At 48.3% G+C, this 18,798-nt stretch overlaps 2 protein-coding genes across 4 annotated transcripts in view; one reads left to right on the top strand and one right to left on the bottom strand.

Moving 5' to 3' along the window:
• Positions 1-12,175, bottom strand: part of EIPR1 (EARP complex and GARP complex interacting protein 1) — an 88,287-nt gene extending 76,112 nt beyond the window's left edge. The window contains exons 1-2 of one of the 3 annotated variants that reach the window (XM_030844463.2): positions 12,010-12,175; positions 8,698-8,781 (exon numbers count right to left, since the gene is read on the bottom strand). In XM_030844463.2, coding sequence (XP_030700323.1) covers positions 8,698-8,781; positions 12,010-12,051 — 126 coding nt within the window. In that variant the 5' untranslated portion in view covers positions 12,052-12,175. The remainder of the gene's footprint in view (positions 1-8,697; positions 8,782-12,009) is intronic. The other 2 variants (XM_030844459.3, XM_030844461.2) reach the window with 2 other exon arrangements.
• Positions 12,176-15,847: 3,672 nt separating this feature from the next.
• The window catches only part of TRAPPC12 (trafficking protein particle complex subunit 12), a 64,474-nt gene continuing 61,523 nt past the window's right edge, over positions 15,848-18,798 (top strand). Inside the window, exon 1 of the mRNA XM_030844518.2 lies at positions 15,848-15,975. The gene's annotated coding sequence lies outside the window, so the exon portion shown is untranslated. The remainder of the gene's footprint in view (positions 15,976-18,798) is intronic.

Genomic DNA, 18,798 nt, shown 5'->3' with positions numbered 1-18,798 from the left:
GTGAAATCCCCACAAAGTATTGTTACGATTTGCAGCTACAGAACCCTGCCCCCTGCCACATCAACTCCTAAAGAGACAAGACACCAAAAGCTGCGTCCCCGCCTCGCTTGGTTAGGCCATGGCTGGTGCCAGGGCCAGAGTCTTCCAGGATGGTGCCACCAAGCCAAGACTGTCCCAGACCTGCTGCACAGCTGTGGGAGGAGAACAGGGCAGGGCACTGCTGCCTGATGAGGCCCAGTCTTAGCCCTGCTCTGCCCACTCTGTAGTGGGCACAATTTAACTCACGTCGGAAAGAAATGAGGCAGGAAGGGGTGAGAAAGCACTGCGTGTTAGCACATCTTAAACCTCTTTTTAAAAACAAAGCCAACAGCTGTCAATGCTTCTGATCATATAACATTGATTATAACGACATGACATTTTAGCCACTAAACGAAAAGTTACATGTGCTATCACCATGCTTTTCTGGATAATTTTTAGAGGAATGGAAATGATGTCCACGTTCACTCTCTTATCAACAGTCAAGTCACTGGAAAAAATAAAATTAAACATTTTAAAAATAAATTTATACTTGTAGTCATGAATCTGCACAAAGATTTATATCCAAGAATGTTCACTGTGGCACTGATTGTCATAATGAAAAATTAGAAGCCACCTAAATGTCTGGCAACAGGGAATTGTTCAAATAAACTGTAGTACTTGACTGTAATATAATGCTATGAAGCCATCCATTCTACTATAAAAACTATTTAGTCTCAGGGAAGAGGGTCCGTAACATATATCCAAGGGGAAAAGAACCAGTAAGAGAACCGCACACACGCACCACACGCTTTCTGTTAAAAAGCAAGCACATCTGAATGAGAGAACCAGAAAGCAACCGGTTACCTTTGGGTGGTGGGATTATAGCGGCTTTTCCTTTACTTCTTTGTGGTTTGTTTTCATTTTTAACATTTCTCATGATTAATATGCACTACTTTGCAGTCAAACATTAAATGATATTTTAAAAACTGTTTCCATGACACCCGAAGCATCTCCACTCTGCACTTGCTCAGGGCCTCTCTCTTCTCGGCTGCTTCCTTTGTACAGTGTCCTCATGTGAAAACAACCCCCGGTACCTTAAGGGGTCGCTCTGGACTCAGAGTAGAATTCAAATCCCGCCGTTCCCACTTACAGTCTGTGTGACCCCAAGCCTCAGTGTCCCGGAGAATACAATGCAGGAGAAGGGACAAAGCTCCTGGGATTGCTGGGACCAAGGGGTCGTGCAGGGCTGATCTCGGAGTGGGGGGGCACACACACTGGCTCCCGCCCTTCTCTGGGGGAGGGAGATTAAAAACCATGACTGTTGTTTTTATCTTTAAAACTACTTTCAGTCAGTTTCTCCCAGGACTCATAGCCCAATGTAGTTTTCACAGTGGGTCTGGAAATACTCCTGGTGGACAGCTTCTACATTCTAAAAGTTATCTGTGAACACAGACTAAAAGGCAATACACAAAATCAGGCAGAATTTTTGTGTTGTTAGGGTGAACAGGAAATTTTTTTCTTAAGTATTTGACGTTTCCTCCTTATCAGAAAATCCGTGAACACTTAAAAATGAGGCACTTAAATGTACAATTCTTCCTCTCCCCAGAGCTCTCCCTCTGCAGTACCCTGAAACATCGGGACCAACACCCGGGGGAGCACAAGAGCTCTGGCTCCTCCTCTGCTGGCTCTGTGGACCCAGGTGCCAGGTGAGCGCACAGCCCCCCTGCACACCTGCAGCTCCTGGCTGGGAGCCGTCCTTCCACCGGACCTCTGACCTCTGTGCCCACACTTTGCGCTCCTCTGGAGGACCTGCTCCGTCTGGGGAAGGCTATTCCTTCTTGTGAAGACCAGAAGCACGCGGGGTCCAAACAGGCTCTAGTATGTGATCCCAGCTGGTCTTCCTCTGGGCTCGTTTCTTACCCGCTCAGGCACACACAAGTCAGCCTCTGCCCTAGACGACTGGGCGTTGGGAGGAGTCCAAGACCCCCCCCAACAGGTCCACCTCTCCTAACCTGATAGTCTGATACTATGGCCCTTAACCTTCATCATTAAGCTTGGGAGTCCTAGCATTCTTCCATGTCCTCACCTACAGCAGGCTCATGGACAGGTCCAAAGGCTACATCTTCATGAGATGTTGTAATCCAGGTACGCTCGGAGAGAACGGTAGGACATCATCACCACAAACAAGTAGGGATCAAAAGAATAATGACTAATATGCAAAATGCGACAGGCATCGAGCTATTTTACACACACTGGTTCCTTTAATCCTAAAAAGAGCCCTGTGATAATATGATAACCTATCATTATTAGCCACGACTACAGGGGAAGAAACCAAGGTTTACAGAGCTGGAGTATCACGGTTCATTCGATTAGAAATGGGATTCCAGAGCCTGTGCTAAGAGCCTCCACACCGTCGGGGCACGGGATACCCCACCCTCCCCGACACTGGGCTTTGCACTGCAACAGGGCAGCAAGAGTAGCAGGCAGCTCCTGACTCGGAAGAAAGAGACGGTAACTTAACTGCCTGTCCTCAGGGCACCACCCTCTGCCCAGCTCACACAACGTACACAGCAATGTTCTGTTGCATAAACATATGCAGTTACAGGCCAATTACAAAAACAAGCACTACAGTGGAGAAAACACTACGATTAAGGTGAGTGCAAAAGATTATGGGGGCACAAAAGACAGAACATTCAGTGTTGGCTCAGAGGGTGGGGAAGATGTGTGGTTGTCTGGGTAGTGTGTAAGTGTTACTTTAAATTCTTTACGCAATTGCTGAGCTTGGAAAATGCGTCCAACAGCTTGTAATGAAGCTCAAGGTCATATCTTTTGTATTACCATTATTAAAATTTTAAAGTTGGACTTACCAGTGCAGGGCTAAGGGCACAGATGACACTATAAAAATTTAGAAGCCAGAGTTATAAAACTTATTAGGAAGCCTGTAAAGATGATCTTAATCAAGCCCCCTCATCTTCCCGCAGAATCAGGGTTCAGAGAAAGCTGTCCCTGTCCACAGTACCCATCACTGGAGCACGTGACTCCAGGCCGCTGCCCTCTGTGTGCTTCTTTTCTTATTGAACTTAAGGTAAACTCTTAAAAATTCAAAAACAAAAAAAAAAGTGTTGTAAAATTGGAAAGGAAAAAGCGAAAGCTCGCCTCCAGGGGAAAGTTAAGGATCCTCCCTTCTCGCTTCCAGAAATTGCCCTGGATCCAGCCTCACCAGAAACCCAGCTCTTCCTGATGCTTCCTTAACAGGAGCATAAATTCCTGTAGTCATTAAAGGAGGGGGAAGGATGGGGCGGGGGTCAGGGGGAGGGGGGGAGATGGGGGGGAGGGAGGGAGACGGGGTGGGGAGGGAGGCGGGGCAGGAGGAGGGGGACGGGAGGGGGACGGGGGAGAAATGGAGGCTCAGTCTGGAGTGGGGCTGGGAACCTGAATTTCTAACAAACGCCTCCAGTGATTCTGAGGGTGGCCAAATACAGGACCTGCAGGCAGAGAGGGCACATGAGCAAAGCTGTCCTCGGTCAAAATACAAATACAGAACAATCGAGCTGACACGTTAAAAAAAAAAAAAGATTACAAAGGAAAAGAGCCATGGGGAAAGAAGGCCGCTGCGTTGCCAGCCCCTTGGGGATGTGGGCCTTCTCAGTGACTGCTGAGAGAAGGCGGCCACAGTGGTCCTCTCTGTCGCCCTGGCGCTCACCATCTACGCGACAAATAGGGGAGAGGCAACATGCAGAGAGATTCTGCAGGGAAAGCAGGGTGCAGAAGCGACCCAGCCCTGCGATGCGAGAGCCCTGCCCTGGGCTCTGCCAGAGCTTCCCGCTGGGCCAGAGGCGCACAGCCTCCCAGGAGGGCCCGCCTTCTCACAAAGGGGAGCTCAGGGGAGACCAGGGCTCCAGAAGTGCCCGTCCTGCTGCAAACACAGGCAGCGCAAAATTAAAGGCACAGAAAATAAAGCAGCTCATCAGACAAAGAAAGGCCAGCAACTGTGACAGCTCCTCAAATTTTCACGAGAACAGCCGGGCTGAATTCAGTAGCACTGATTCAGGGGAGGGGCGCTTTCTAGGGATTAACAGTTGCCAGGGAGGAGCTGATGGCCCGAGGCAAAGCTGGGGAGGGGGACAGAAACCCTACCAGCCACCCCTCCTTCCCCAGGCAGGGCGGAGCTCCGGAGGGCGGGGTTTCAGAGCTGGGCTGAGGTCACGTGATGCCCCTGTCACTGTCACAGCTGGCACTGCAGGTTCTTCGGGGCAGGGGCGGCACCTCCTCCCACAGGGGCATCAGCCGTGGGGGCGCCACAACAAGTGTCCAGGACGCGCCCTCGCCCAGCCGATCTTCACAGTTCACGGCGCGTGCAAGCGAGGAGGACGCGGGGAGAGGGAGCCGGTGGCTTGGTGGTCATCCTGCCGCGCTTCAGCAGGGCCCCAGGGAGAAACCGCGTGGCTGCTAGAGCCGACCCCTCCGTTTGGAAATGGGGCCAATAGCACCCACCCTGTCCACTGAGGGCGCAGTGGACACCACCTGCCTGCACTCCCTGTCTGGCCCTCAGTCCCCCATGGCTCACAGGCCAGGACCCCCATCATTATCTTTCTCTCTCACCAACTCACGGCTGGAGGCGGCTGGGAGTACGTCCCAAGGAGGGGAATGACAGACACACAGCACTGCCAGACAGGGACCCACACGACACCGCTGACGGGAGAGGACACAGAGGGGAAGCCCCTGTCCACCCTCACTGCAGGGAAGCAAGCCGGAGACAGGGGAAAGGAGACAGGGGCAGTCAGCCAGAAGGCCCTCATCATTTTAAAACGCAGGTGGTAATCGTGTGATAACAGCAACACTGTCAGAAACCAGAGGGACAACCGGACTTCCTCTGGAGACAGAAGGAAATAGGGATGCTATGCTCCCCCCACCGCAGGGCATCCTCTACCGGGGGCAGGTGCCTCTGGAAACACGTGTCACACGAGGGAGGAAGCATGTGGCACACATGTAGGGAACCATGCACATCACATGCGAGAAGACCTGTGTCTCACGTGTGGGAGGAAACGTACTATATGTGAGGGGAAGCACTGTCAAGTGTGAGAGGAACGCACGTGTGACGTGAGCAGAACAGGCATGCGTGTCTGAGATGAAACATGCACGCCGGGCGTGAGGACTGTTTCCGGCGGCACAGGTGTCCACGCACGCGGCCTGGCCCCCCTGCTCCCTCTCGCCTCTCCCTTCCCCCTGGGCTCCCTCCCCGGGGATGAGCCAAAGTACTATGAAAACACAGGCCCACCAGCAAGTGACACAACTCATCACAGCCTGAAGGCCTCAGCTCAGACACCCCCTTCTCTGTGATGCTGGCTCTGATGCCACCAGGAAGAAACTGGTGTCCTTCCGGCCACGTGCCACTCCGCCTGGACCTCTCTCCTCAGTGTCACTGCAGTTATCTGCACATCTATGTCACTGCATCACTGGAAGCTGAACTCAGGGCACAAATGTGTCTGTTCCTTCTGTGAGTCTCACACCTAACACAGTGAGAGGAATCAGAGTCCTGTCACCACACTAAGTAAGCATTGCTGAGCAAATGAATGAATGAATGAGTGAGTGAGTGAATGAATGACTGTCCCAACAAGGCCACGTACCTTTCCCGGAAACAGAAAAGAAACACCAGCAGGTCAGAAACACTCTTTCATTCCTATCGTCTGGATTCACAGCCAAAAGACCACCACAGGTGAAGAGTGTAAAGAGAAAGTTATAAACCTCAGCCTCCACCCTTTAATTCAACTGTGGCCAGAAAAAAATAACTGAAGCCAGAGGCTACAATCCTGAATCAGCAGCTTAATGAGGACTTTTTTTTTTTTTTTCCGGTACGCCGGCCTCTCACTGTTGCGGCCTCTCCCATTGCGGAGCACAGGCTCCGGACGCGCAGGCTCAGCGGCCATGGCTCACGGGCCCAGCCGCTCTGTGGCATGTGGGATCTTCCCAGACCGGGGCGCGAACCCGTGTCCCCTGCATCGGCAGGCGGACTCTCAACCACTGCGCCACCAGGGAAGCCCTTAATGAGGACTTTGAAAGGAAAGAGCCGGCAGAGCACACAGTGGTTCTGCATCTAGCACTCAAGGAGCCTTACACACTGGAGTAAGGCTGAGGTTACCAAGAGTTACGCACTTGTTACCATTAACTACCATTAACTACCGAACTTTTCTGGACCTTACCATTGGAAAGTTGGATTTCTAAGACTGATTTTTAAGAAGAATCAAAGTCTCTCACCTAAGATGATAATGTTTCTTTCACTAGGCCCACGGACCGACAGCCCATATTCTAAAAGCCAGGACTGTTCCCGCAGAGAGTACATTTGATAAACAGGCATATGGAGCTGTAAACTACGTTTGTCAGGAGGCTGATGTCCCCCCTGGCTTAGATAATTACGATCCATTATGACAGGGCCACATAAGAGGTGCTCCCTGACACTGGTTAGCAATGCAGATGCTTGGGCCCACCCCCGAGATTATCTTGCTTCAAAAAAGATTTCAGGAAGATTAAAGCACTTTACGTCATTTGGGGCCGATCCTTTCTTAGTATCATAACCAAATGGTATACAATTTTGCCTGATAAAACCAGGTACAATGTAACTTATTAATGCCTTACACTACCTCATTTTGTTCTTAATTCATTTGTTTCTGTCAGCTTTTAATATTTTCTAGAAAAAATTTATAAGCATCCCTCATTAAATAATAATAACAATTTCTTTCTTTTCTTAAGAAGTTTAAAAGCTGATGTTCAGTAATCCCCTGGTGGGCCAGTGGTTAGGACTCTGAGCGTTCACCACTGAGGACGTGGGTTCAATCCTTGGTTGGGGAACTAACATCCTGAAAGCCGTGCAGCGCAGCCAAAAAAAATAAAAATAAAAACTGATGTTCTACCAAGAAGGTCAATGGTACAGGCCCGGAGCTGGGTGGAATTGAAACACAAGTAGATGAGAAAAAGGCAGTTAGTCGTCCACCTGGCTCTGTCCCCAGGCCTCTAACACCTCCCCCATCACAAACTCCACCCATCCATCCCCAGAGGAAACAGCTGTGCCTCCTGTCACCAGCTCCCTGTGCTGTCACCTGGTTAGCCTTCCCCTCTCTCCGCCAACCAGCACCCCCAGGCTGCACGGTGCCGTCACCGGGTTTCCTCTTGCCCTGTGAGACAGCCACTGCTAACTATCTTTATAAATAAATCATTCCCATCTGACATTTTCCAGGAGGAAAGTAACACACACACATATTCAGAAAACTGGAAATTATAAAGAAACAACTTACATCACATTCACATTCCCTGAAGATAACTATGGCTCAAATTTCGAGCCCTTTTGACCTATTTCTAGTCTTTATTCTATGCTGAGATTCAATTTTGTACTTTATCTACTTTTTTTATAGAGGTATAATTGATATAACATTATATCAGTTTCAGGTGTACAATGGAATGATTCGATATTTGTATATATTGCAAAACAATCTACTTTTTTTTTTTTTTTTACACAATAGTGATCGCACAGTATATACAATCTGAACATTTCACAGAATCACCTAAGAATTTTTAGGTTGTAACGCTTCTGAGGAGACTCAGCTTTTCAGGCGTGCAGTGAGGGAGCACACAGCCGACAGCGGCCAGGCTCAGCCAGGCTAGTCATGTGACTCTGCCATCGAGTACGGGAATGCCATAGGATCCCACTTACTACCTGCACGATGTGATCGCTTCTCGTGCTTTCACCATTCTATGCACCAATACGATATTATCCCTTGTATATAAAGCTTTTTCGATGTTTTGAGTATAAGAATTACGTGTTAAATAATATGAACATTTATTTATGAAGCTCTAGATGTATACCATCAAATTAGCTGCCATAATGACGATGCCAACATAAAGTCCCTCATCAACATGGGAGAGTGAGGATTTCACCACACCCCATGTGGCACTGAATACTCTTGGACAGCGATTTTAACACCATTACCCCCCACTGACAACAGTAACTGGATGGGGGCTGCACCACGTGACACCGCCTGACGTGCGTTTCCCCAAGATCAACGGCAGTGCACAACTCCGCAACATCCACGGCACCTGCAGACAACCCTACCTCTATTTGAGGATGAGGAAGACGAAGTCCAGCAAGGTTAATCCATTCGCTCAAAGTCATACTTTTGTGTCAAGCCGTGGACTGAACCTCAATCTTATATCCAACAGCCTATCCACTATAGTGGCCAGGACAGCACATAGGTCACACCCTGTATATCTCCCTGGACCAACTGGCAGCGACAGCCTGGAACTCTATGTTGCAGTGGGATTACGGCCTCGTCCAGGCTCAGCTAGAGAGAGTGCTGTGAGCCATCAGAGCAGTCGACCACTGGCTGGGATCAAAGGGGTGATGCTGACCTCGTACCCTGGGTTGCTTCTCAACCACTTACACGGTGAAACCTATATACCCACAAAACCAAAACACGAAACTACGGCAATAATGCTACACAGAATAAGTTTAAATTATTTAATTCAATCATCACATACAGTTGGCTATGTAAATCCCAATGGAAGTTTTATTTTGTTTGTGTGGCATTAATTTTCTCAAATGCTGCTTGAAAAATCAAGAATGAAATGGTTATAAAACCAAGAACAGCCTTAGTAATTAACATGTATACATTTGTCAAAAATAGTTACCTGATTATCATATTTTAGAGACTGCGTCCCAACCAGAAACCGAATGGCATCTGTTTCTGCCGTTTGAGGTGTGAGAGCACGTGCCTGCAGGAGGGAAGGAAAATGCACACACATGTATGAAGGTGGGATCTAACAGATTAGAAAGGCAGTTGCCTCTTCTACTGCTGATGGAGTAGCAACTGGTACAGAGCGCCTGCAAGGCAATTTAGAACCATGCACGAAGAGCCCTCAACTCTTGTACACTTTGTGACACAATTCCATTTCCAAAGTATATCTGGAAACAACTGTAAGTGGGCACAAAAATTAAGCAATAAAGATATAAATTGTGTTTTTTAACAAAACCATTATTTATTTTCAACAGTAATTGATTGGTTGAACAAATTATTCTTCAATAACAGAGCAGAAAATGGCTCCCAGTGATGGCAGAACAGGTGGTTTAGGCCAAGTCTCCTGCAGAGCCAGCTGGAGAAACTAAACCAAAAAGCTTGAGTTTGTTTCAAGGCTTCAGAAAGCTGCCAGTCGGGAAATGCAAGCTCCAGGTAAGGAGAGAAGTTAGAGGAGGGCTGACCTCCTACCCACTTTCGCCTGGAGGCCCTCATCAATTTGGAACAGGCGGCTAAGCGGTGATGCTGAGGAGAGCGTCTTACAGGCTCCCAGAGCTGGGCGAGCGGAGTGCAGGATCCTGGGGGGAGGAGGGGCCAGCAGAGCGCGAGGCTTTGGGGTGGGACCCTCCCCAGCCCGGGTCACAGGCCAGGCGCGAGGGCGAACTAGAGTGAGAGGAACCTGCTCAGCCTGGAGCTCCAAGTCACCTCAGCCCTTGAGTGGATCTCAGGTGACCTGAGCCCGCTGGCGCTCCTGTGCCCGCCCGCCGCCTGCCCCAGACACCTCGCCCAGCCAAGTCTGGAGCTCACTTTTCAAACAGTGGCGAAGGCTTCTCTCCTCTCTTCTCAGACTCTGGGAAATCATACAAAAGCAAGAAGGAAAATGAAGAGCACAAACACAAACTCTGTCTTCAGTGAAATGTGGAAACATCTGCAATCCAAACGCGCCTGAGAACAAAGCCTCCGAGGCGGCCAAGGCCCCAGCTGAGAGAAGACGCCGCAGAGGACGCTGGCCGCGACACCCAGACACAGGCGGGGACAACACCAGGAACCGCCCGGAGGGGGTGGCAGAAACAGGTGCCCTGCACACGCCGGGGCAAGAACAAGAGCAGGGCTGGGGACGGACTGGCATCTCCTCGGGAGCAGCCTGGGGCTCCGTGGGACGGAGTGGGAAGCCGGACTCTGCCAGACGCCTTGGCCTCGGGGTAAATGCCAGCTAAAGGGTTTACTCAACAAAGCCCTGAGCTGCAAGAACTCCTGTCGGCCCGGGCCTGGCCCACCTCCACCTACAGAGCCTACAGCGAGCTGCTGCACGCAAGGGCTCAGCCCTGGACATGATCTAGGGGCCAGCAAGGGAGCCCTGCAAGGGCACCACGAGGAGGCATGGGGAGGGGGAGGGGGAGGGGGAGGGGGAGGGGGAGGGGAGGAGACAACGGGAAAAGGCGTCAGAAGATGCAAGCATTAGGCGGATGCTGCCACAGAAGAGCCAGAGCCCGTGATTATACACACGGACACTCCCCTACAGAACTCAATGGAGCAATCACCTCTTCACAAGCGAGAAAAGACTAGAGAGGGAAGGCAAGACAACCCCAGACAACTGAACCTGAGTCGACACAGCTGGAGGAACTGAAAACCAGACCCAATGCTGGAAGGACGCAAAGACAGAAACCCCAACGAATAATGTATGCAATATCTGAAGACACAACAAACCTATAGAATGAAACTACAAGATGGCTTTGTGCTTAAATTTGGCACTGTTAAAATGCAGTGTCTTCGTGCATTGGGTTGGAAGCAGCAGATCCACTGGCTATTTGATCACAGTTCCTGTACGTCCTTTAAAATAATCTTCCACCCTTTAAGAAAAAGGGTCCTAAAACTCACCCAAGATTTGATATATTACTTGTCTTTATAGTGTAAACAGATTTCCAGTCATCATCTTGTGGAGCAAGTGTGAAAGGAACAGCACACCCAAGACCATCTAGGTTATGGTAATAGAAACACAAGAACTTGGGCACTTGGCTCAAAGGGATGCAGGACAAGGAAGGGGAAACTCTGGGAGGAGAAACCGGCACCGGGTGCACAGCTAGTAAGGACAGCACTAACCAGGCAATCCAGGACACGCACACAAAGATAAGGTAAGGTACTCGACTTAAAATTCAAATTTTTTCTGCGCAAAAATCCTGAAAAGCTGGCTAAACAAGTCATGGAACCCTACTTGAACCAGCAGTCAACAATGTAATTAGAAAAATGAGAAACCTGAGTATAGATTTGGCAAAAGATTGTAATTAACTATATTGGGAGTCTGAAGGAAGACAGGAGAGCATAGAAAAAGCCAAAAATCCTCACGTGCCATGCCATCCAGTCGCCAGGTTATATCGAGAGATAAAAGCAAGAAGGTAAAGACTAGAAGAAACGCTTTTTAAAATGTTGAAAGTGGTTGTTCTCAAGAACTCAGATAAGATGGAAAGGGAGTGCTTAGGGCTGGCTGATTTTGAATCAGATTTTCAGCCACTGACTGCTTAAACAACTCGTAAGAATTACTTGTTTTAAAAATTTTAAATACACAAAAAGAAAAAGAGCTAAAATCATGAACACAAGTCAAAACGTTGCAGAAACACGGATGTGCTTGGCATTTTCTCATTTTAACGGCCCCTCTGTGCCGGTCTTCTGCCTCTTATTTGCACAGTGGTGCCTCATTTTACCCTCCAAGCCTCATTACCTTCAGTCAATGGTCAATAATCAGATTCCCATCTTCTATGTAAACTGTTCTCCACAGTGATTTAAACATCACTGACAACCAAACCTCCACTATAACTTTCGGTTCTTTTATGTTTACTGTAGTAATCGTTCTTCAAATTCAAGAAAGCCATGGCCCACAGAGCTGTGTAAAGTAAACAAGTGCAAAAATCAGCTACTTCTTTTAACATAAAAAAGAAAAAAATAGAGTGCATGCTTCCAGGAACGCCAACGCTGGAGGAAAGGCACACAGGCAAACACACCGAAGTGAGTGGTGAGACTTAGGCCACAAGGAACGCCCGGGGCTGAGGGGAGGCGGCGGCGGCTCCCAAACCGGGGGGTCGCGGGCAGAACCGCTGCGCCCCCCGTGTGTCACGCAAGCCCCCGGCCCGTCCTGGATGACCAGGGCCTCTGGCCCCCCGAATCCCCAGTGACCTCGGCTGCACCGACGTCGCTGGGCCCTCCTGTCACCCACCTGGAACTCCAGGCCGTAGATCACCGGCGCGTCGTCCTCCATGCTGCGGCGGCGCACTCGCCTAAGGCCGGTCCCCGGAGCGGGTGCGCCCCACCTCAGCGTCCATTCATTCCCTCCAGCCCCGGCAGCGCCAAACCGGAACCCTTTCTGGCCCACCCCGGCTCCCGTAGGGCTCACTTCCGGTGTTTTCCTGATGAGTCATCAATGCGCTCCTCGCTGGCGGCCAATGGCGGCAGTGCCGGGCTTGTGCGCATGCCCACTTGGCTCCCATCCGGGCTCTCAGCTCCCAGGCCCCGGAGAGTGGGACCGCGAGGGGACGACCGGCCTGGGGACTCCCGCAGGGAGGCGGGGGCGGAGCGAAGCCGGCCCGGCCCGGCTCGCAGTTACGGCCGCCCGGCGGTCTGCAGCTCGGGCCTCTCCCTGCTCCATCGCCCCAGAGGGAATGGCTTCCCTGAGGCTGTGACGCTGTCGTTGGACGGCTGGGCGCCGGGACGCATGCTTTGTAGGCACTGTCGTTAAGTTCTTCGCTCCAGCCTTACGGCTAAGGCATCATTCTTACATTTTACAGATGGGCCGCTGCAAATTTCAGTGACAGTTGAGGGCACAGAGGGGTTAAGTTGGGGGGCTAGGGTATGTGTCTGGCCTGTCAGACTTAGGTAGGCCGGGCCCAGGATCCTTAAAGTCAGGGACCGGGCTATTTCATATCTGCAGGTGCCAGGCGGTGTGTGTGGCGTGGCCAAGGGATCGCACTGCCAGGGCTGGGGTGATGCCTGGTATCGAACCACTGGCATTGTTTGGCAGCATTTGCCTCTGTAGGGAGCCTGGTGGGAAGATCCTGGGGTCACTGGATCTCCAAGGACTGTCATGCTGGAGAGGTTGCCCCGCTCAGGCAGTACACCCAAAGTGCCTGCCTTGACATTAGGCAATGCCTTTGGCAGACAGGAATGACATTGCATGGAGCCCCAAAATCCCCATAGCTGAACCTCCTTCACTAACCTGGGTCCCATAGGTTTCCAGGACCATGCACCTCTCCTCCATCTGTGTGACCATTTAACTTTTCCCTCTTCCCTTAATCTTTGTTTCAAATAACGAGGTCTGGAATAGGTATATGAAAAGATGTTTGATATCGCTGATCGTCAGGGAAATGCAAATGAACCACAACGAGCTATCACCTCACACCTGTTATAATGGTTGTCACCAAAAAGTTAAAAGTTAAGTGTTGGCAGGGTTGGAGAAAAGGGAACCTTTGTACACTGCTGATGAGAATGTAAAAGGATACATCGACTATGGTAAACACTATGGAGACTCCTCAAAAAATTAAAAATAGAGCTACCATATGATCTCACAATCCCACTTTTGAGATCCGAAGAAAATGAAATCCCTATCTTGAAGAGATATCTGCACTCCGTGTTCACTGCAGGATTATTTGCAGTAGCTGAGACATGGAAACAACCTAAATGTGTGTGAGTGTGTGTGTGTGTGTATGCACACACTCAGCAAGGGCTCACTGCCTTATGCCCATAGAAGACAATACTATGGTACCAGCTTTTGAGAAAAGAATGATCTTTATTGTGAGGTTGACCAGTAAGGAAATGGGAGACAGGTCTCAAATCAGTCTCCCCAGTCCAAGGTTCAGGGTGAAATTTAAGGGGTTAGGGAAATTTCAAACTTGAAAGCTGATTGGTTAGCCTCAAATCAGTCCATATAAACTACCGGTGCTGCTGGAACCCAGATTTTCCTTAGTGAAAGATTTCTTGCCTCATAAAGGGCTCCAGTGACATTTCTATTTGAGTTCTGTAGACTGAAGATTCTTTGGGGGTCATCCTGGAGACACGTGCAGTGCTGTCTGTAAAATAACTCAAGGTTTGATTAATCAATTTAAGGAGAATAAGCAGTTTAAGCTGGTCAATGTTTTTTTATATATATAATGAAATATTATTCAACCTTAAAATGAAGGAGGTCCTGTCGTTTGTGACAACATGAATGAACCTAGAGGACATTGTGCTAAATGAAATAAGCCAGATACAGAAAGACAAATACAGTATGATTCCACATACATGTGGAATCTAAAAGAGGAAGTTGAAATCATTGTAACAGAGAGCAGAATGGCGGTTACCAGAGGCTGAGGGGTGGGAGAAAGGGGAGATATTGATCAAAAAGTACAAACTTTCAATTGTAAGATGAATAAGTTCTGGAGAGATAGTTAATAATAATGTTTCCTATACTTGATAGCTAGTGGGAACATGCTATAAGGCACAGGAAGCTCAGCCTGGTGCTCTGTGATGACCTAGATGGGTGGGATGGTGGGAGGTCCAAGAGGGAGGGGATATATGTATACATACAGCTGACTCACTTCGTTGTACAGCAGAAACTAACAACGTTGTAAAGCAATTATACTCCAATTTAAAAAAATATACTATAATTGAAATTTGTGGAGAGTAGATTTCAAGTGTTTTCACCACAAACACAGAAAATGGGAAATAAGTGAGGTGATGAATAAGTTCATTAGTTCCATTGTGGTCATCATCTCACAATGTATAGATATATCAAAATATCACGTTGTACACCTTAAATAGATACGATTTTTATTTGTCAAAAATAAAATTTTTTTTACATCTTTATTGGAGTATAATTGCTTTACAATGGTGTGTTAGTTTCTGCTTTATAACAAAGTGAATCAGTTATACATATACATATGTTCCCATATCTCTTCCCTCTTGCATCTCCCTCCCTCCCACCCTCCCTATCCCACGCCTCTAGGTGGTCACAAAGCACTGAGCTGATCTCCCTGTGCTATGCGGCTGCTTCCCACTAGCTATCTATTTTATGTTTGGTAGCGTATATATGTCCATGCCACTCTCTCACTTTGTCACAGCTTACGCTTCCCCCTCGCCATATCCTCAAGTCCATTCTCTAGTAGATCTGTGTCTTTATTCCTGTCTTATCCCTAGGTTCATGACATTTTTTTTCTTAGATTCCATATATATGTTTTAGCATACGGTATTTGTCTTTCTCTTTCTGAGTTCACTCTGTATGGCAGACTCTAGGTCCATCCACCTCACTACAAATAACTCAATTTCGTTTCTTTTTATGTGCCACATCTTCTTTATCCATTCATCCGATGATGGACACTTAGGTTAGATATCAAAACATCATGTTGTACCCCTTAAATATATACGATTTTTATTTGTCAAAAATAAAATATTTTAAATCATTAAAAAATAAGAATAAAGAATTGGCTGGGTCTGGTTTGGCTTAGTTGTGCTCCAGCGCCTAGCGCTGTGCCTGGTACTTAAGCTAGTTAGGAATCCTTGGATGAACGAAGAGATCTGGGTGGTTACACCAGAAATCAAGGAAGCAGAGGCACAGACGTGGGCATCCTATTCACCGGCACCGTTTGCCTAAGATTAAGTTGCGGCGCTAAGGAATGCAGGATCTTCATACTGCTGGATTAAATCCACCCAGCCATTATTCGTATTATTATTACCATTTTTATCGTTAACGTGGTTACACAGTAGTACAGATGCATGGCAGGAAAAGTTGAAAATACATATAGGCACAAAGACAAATCCCTGAAAATAAATGTTTCTAGGGTGCTTTGGCCAGGAAAATAAAGAGCTTAACCATCTCCCTTCCAGCTGCCCCTCTGCCACAGGTTTGTTTGTTGCCTCTGAAGGTCACAACGATTTCCCTCCCCAGTCCCAGGGAAGGGCTGAACTTCCCCCGCGCATTCCCCGCCCCCGATCCCCACCTTGGGGCCCACGCCCCGCCCACCAATGCATGAACCGGAAACGCGCCGGGCGCTTGGCTCCTGCACTGGGCATGCGCGGGAGCAGGCGCGCGCAGGCGCAGAAGCCGCAGGAGGCGTCGATTCCAGTCACTCTTTCCCGGCTTCCTCTATCCTTCTTGCCCCCTGGGTTACGGCTGTAGGTGACCCTTTCTCCAACCCCAGGGGGCCGGTGGCAGGTGAGGACAGGGCCCGGGCTGTAGGGAGGGGGTCGTGCTGTCCCTAACCGCAGCCCCGCCGGCCCTCAGACACAGTCCCCCGGGGGTCTTCTCTCCGGGTCTCCTCCCCGGGGTGTCCTCCCCGAGGTTCTTCTCCCCGGGTCTCTCCTCTCCGGGCGTGTCTCCTCCCGGGAGTTCTTTTCCCCGGGGTTTCCTCCCCGGGGGGTCTCCTCCCCGGAGGTCTCTCCTCTCCGAGGGTGTTTCCTCCCCGGGGTCTCGTCTCTGTCCCTCCTCCCGCCAAGCCCAAGCTGGTCCTGCCGGGTCCGCAGCGCGGGCCTTCCCTTCCGGGGGCGGCCGTTGGCTGCACACCCCCGGAGCAGCCCCCAATGCTTGGCACCGAAAGCTGGGGAGGGGTCTGCGGCCCAGGTCCCAGCCGTGGCCCTCAGTGACTTCTTAGTCCTGGTTTACTCTCCGGCAGGTGGACGTTCACAGTGACTCGCCCGACCAGACTCAGTATTGTGCGGGCACAATGCGGTGGTTTGTGTAAAAGCATGTAAGTCTTGTAAATGTTGGCTGATTCCTTCCAGGACAGCATCCAGGACAGAGCTGACTGATACGAGTGCATATACTGGGAAAATTTGAAGACACTTCTATTGTAAAAGAGCGTAAGGCTCAAAGATGTGCTTTAAAATATGCCTGTTCTCCTCACTCTCATCCACAAAAGAGTTTGACCCCAATGAAACATTTCCTTGGACCTGCCGTATCTCTTTATAGCCACTGGAAAACACTGTATTTAAATACTTCTTGTTTCTTTTCGTCAATTCAGAAGGTTGTACTGGGTGGCATACAGCGAGTTAGGGCCCCTGTGTGATGGGCTGGGAGAAGGGATTGAGGACTTCGAATAGGATAAAATTCACCAGTCCGCACATCCTGTGATTTCAGACAGGATCTTCACCGTTCCAATACTGTGTTACCACTATGCTTCGTCATTAAACTTGTAATTACTATGTTTATGTGCAGCTCATCACAGTTTAAAAAGTTCCTGTGCATCCGTTGCTATTTAATCTTCATTATCCCAGTTTACAGATGAGGAAGCCGAGGCTGAAGGATTAAATCATTTTCAAAGGTCACCTTATTTATCAGTGAAGCTAAGACTCAAGCAGTTACTCAGAGCGCTTTGTGCCTCCGCCTGCGGCTCTCGGTCACGACCTGTCTAGGAGCCTTACAAGGAGAGCAGAGGCAGAAAAACTGTTGGAATCCTGTCAGCATCAAGTATTGGTACTGTGGCTTTGGGCAAATCCCTTGACTTTCTCTGCTGTATGATGGAGCTAATGCTTTGTGAGTTGATCCTAAGGATTAACTATGATAACTCATGTAAAATGCTTGATCTGTGGTGGGTGTTCTTTACGTGGGGCTTTTAGAAATATGTGCTAATTAGATTCCTACCTCATGGCATAGTTCTTTCATGGGAATACGGTTTACATTATTGCAATCTGGTAAAAGATTTGTAATTGCAGAGTCTTATGTCCAGAAAGGGAGCCTGAACAGCAGTAGTTTTCATTATTCTTAGTGAATTTAAATCACTTAAAGTTAGTACTTTAAAAATATTTTAAGGCATTAATTAAGCTCATTGTGCAAAGAACTCAACTGGACAAAGAGAAAATCCGATTTCTTTGCTAGCATTTTGGTGCTGACATAGGCTTAAAACCATGTCTATGATTTCATAAAATTCATTAAATCAATAGTAAGAGAAGCAAAGATTTATATCACATGCAAATCAAGAACAGATTCATATGCTTTTCCATTTTTAGATTATGAAATGTAAAAACTGCATGTAACATACATGGAAAACACAAAGTTCAAGTGCAGACCCGACGCCGTCTTCTGTCACTAGTGCTGCCAGTGGCTTAGACTCTCATGGGTCCCTCCCCCATCAAACCTCCCCTTGCTGTCACTTCCAAGCTCCTCCCCAACCGAATTGGGTGTTATTATCACCTTGTTTTTGTGTTTGTATTCCTAAAATAGTATATTGTTTCATTTTCATGTTTTGAACTTTATATGGAAAATCATACTGTTTATTTTTCTACCGGTTCTGGGTGCAGAATCAGATGTGTGAGATTCAAACATTGTTGCATTCACTATAGGATGGCTCATTCGTTTTCACTGCTGTTTAGTATTCCATTTTTGAAAATACTGCTGTTTATTTATTATGGTACCTATGGGCAGTGGTTCTTTCCAGATTTTTTATTTTGGGGGCTTTGAAAAGGGGGCGGCATTTTGTTTCTATTTTCTGTTTGTGACGTTCATGGTCATAACTTTTGGTGCCCATGTGAGGAGTTCCTCCGTGATACGTAAGTAGTGGGACCATTTTTGTCTCAACCAGGACTCTTGAGAGTGAAAAGAGGTGCTTAATTTTACTGCAACCATGGGTGTAAAGTGGAATCATTCTAGAAAAATCAAGTTGAATGGCTGTTGGAGTCACAGGACACGTGCTTGTGAAATGTGTGTCCCTTTCACCTTGTTCAAATCTTTGTGCAAAATATTTTTCTGTTGGATCGTCCGTCATCCTATTGATTTGTAGGAATTTTTAATATCATCTTGATATTATGAAGTCTGACGATATCAAGTGTAGGTGAATGTGTTGAACAAGAAGACTATTTACACACCGCTACTAAGTGTGTAACTTGGTACAACCACCTAGTAAAGCAATTTGGCGTTATCTGATAAAGAGGTGTATTCTCCATGAATGACCCACCGCACACGCTTAACTTTTAATAATGTCACGAAGGAGTTTTCACACGTACAGCGGGAGACGTGTACAAGGATATTCATGACAGCACTGTC

Source organism: Globicephala melas, chromosome 12 (genome assembly GCF_963455315.2).
Source record: "Globicephala melas chromosome 12, mGloMel1.2, whole genome shotgun sequence".
NCBI classification, from domain to species: Eukaryota; Metazoa; Chordata; class Mammalia; order Artiodactyla; family Delphinidae; genus Globicephala; species Globicephala melas.
Note: the sequence above shows the minus strand (reverse complement) of the source record. Positions and strands in the feature narration are given on the sequence as shown.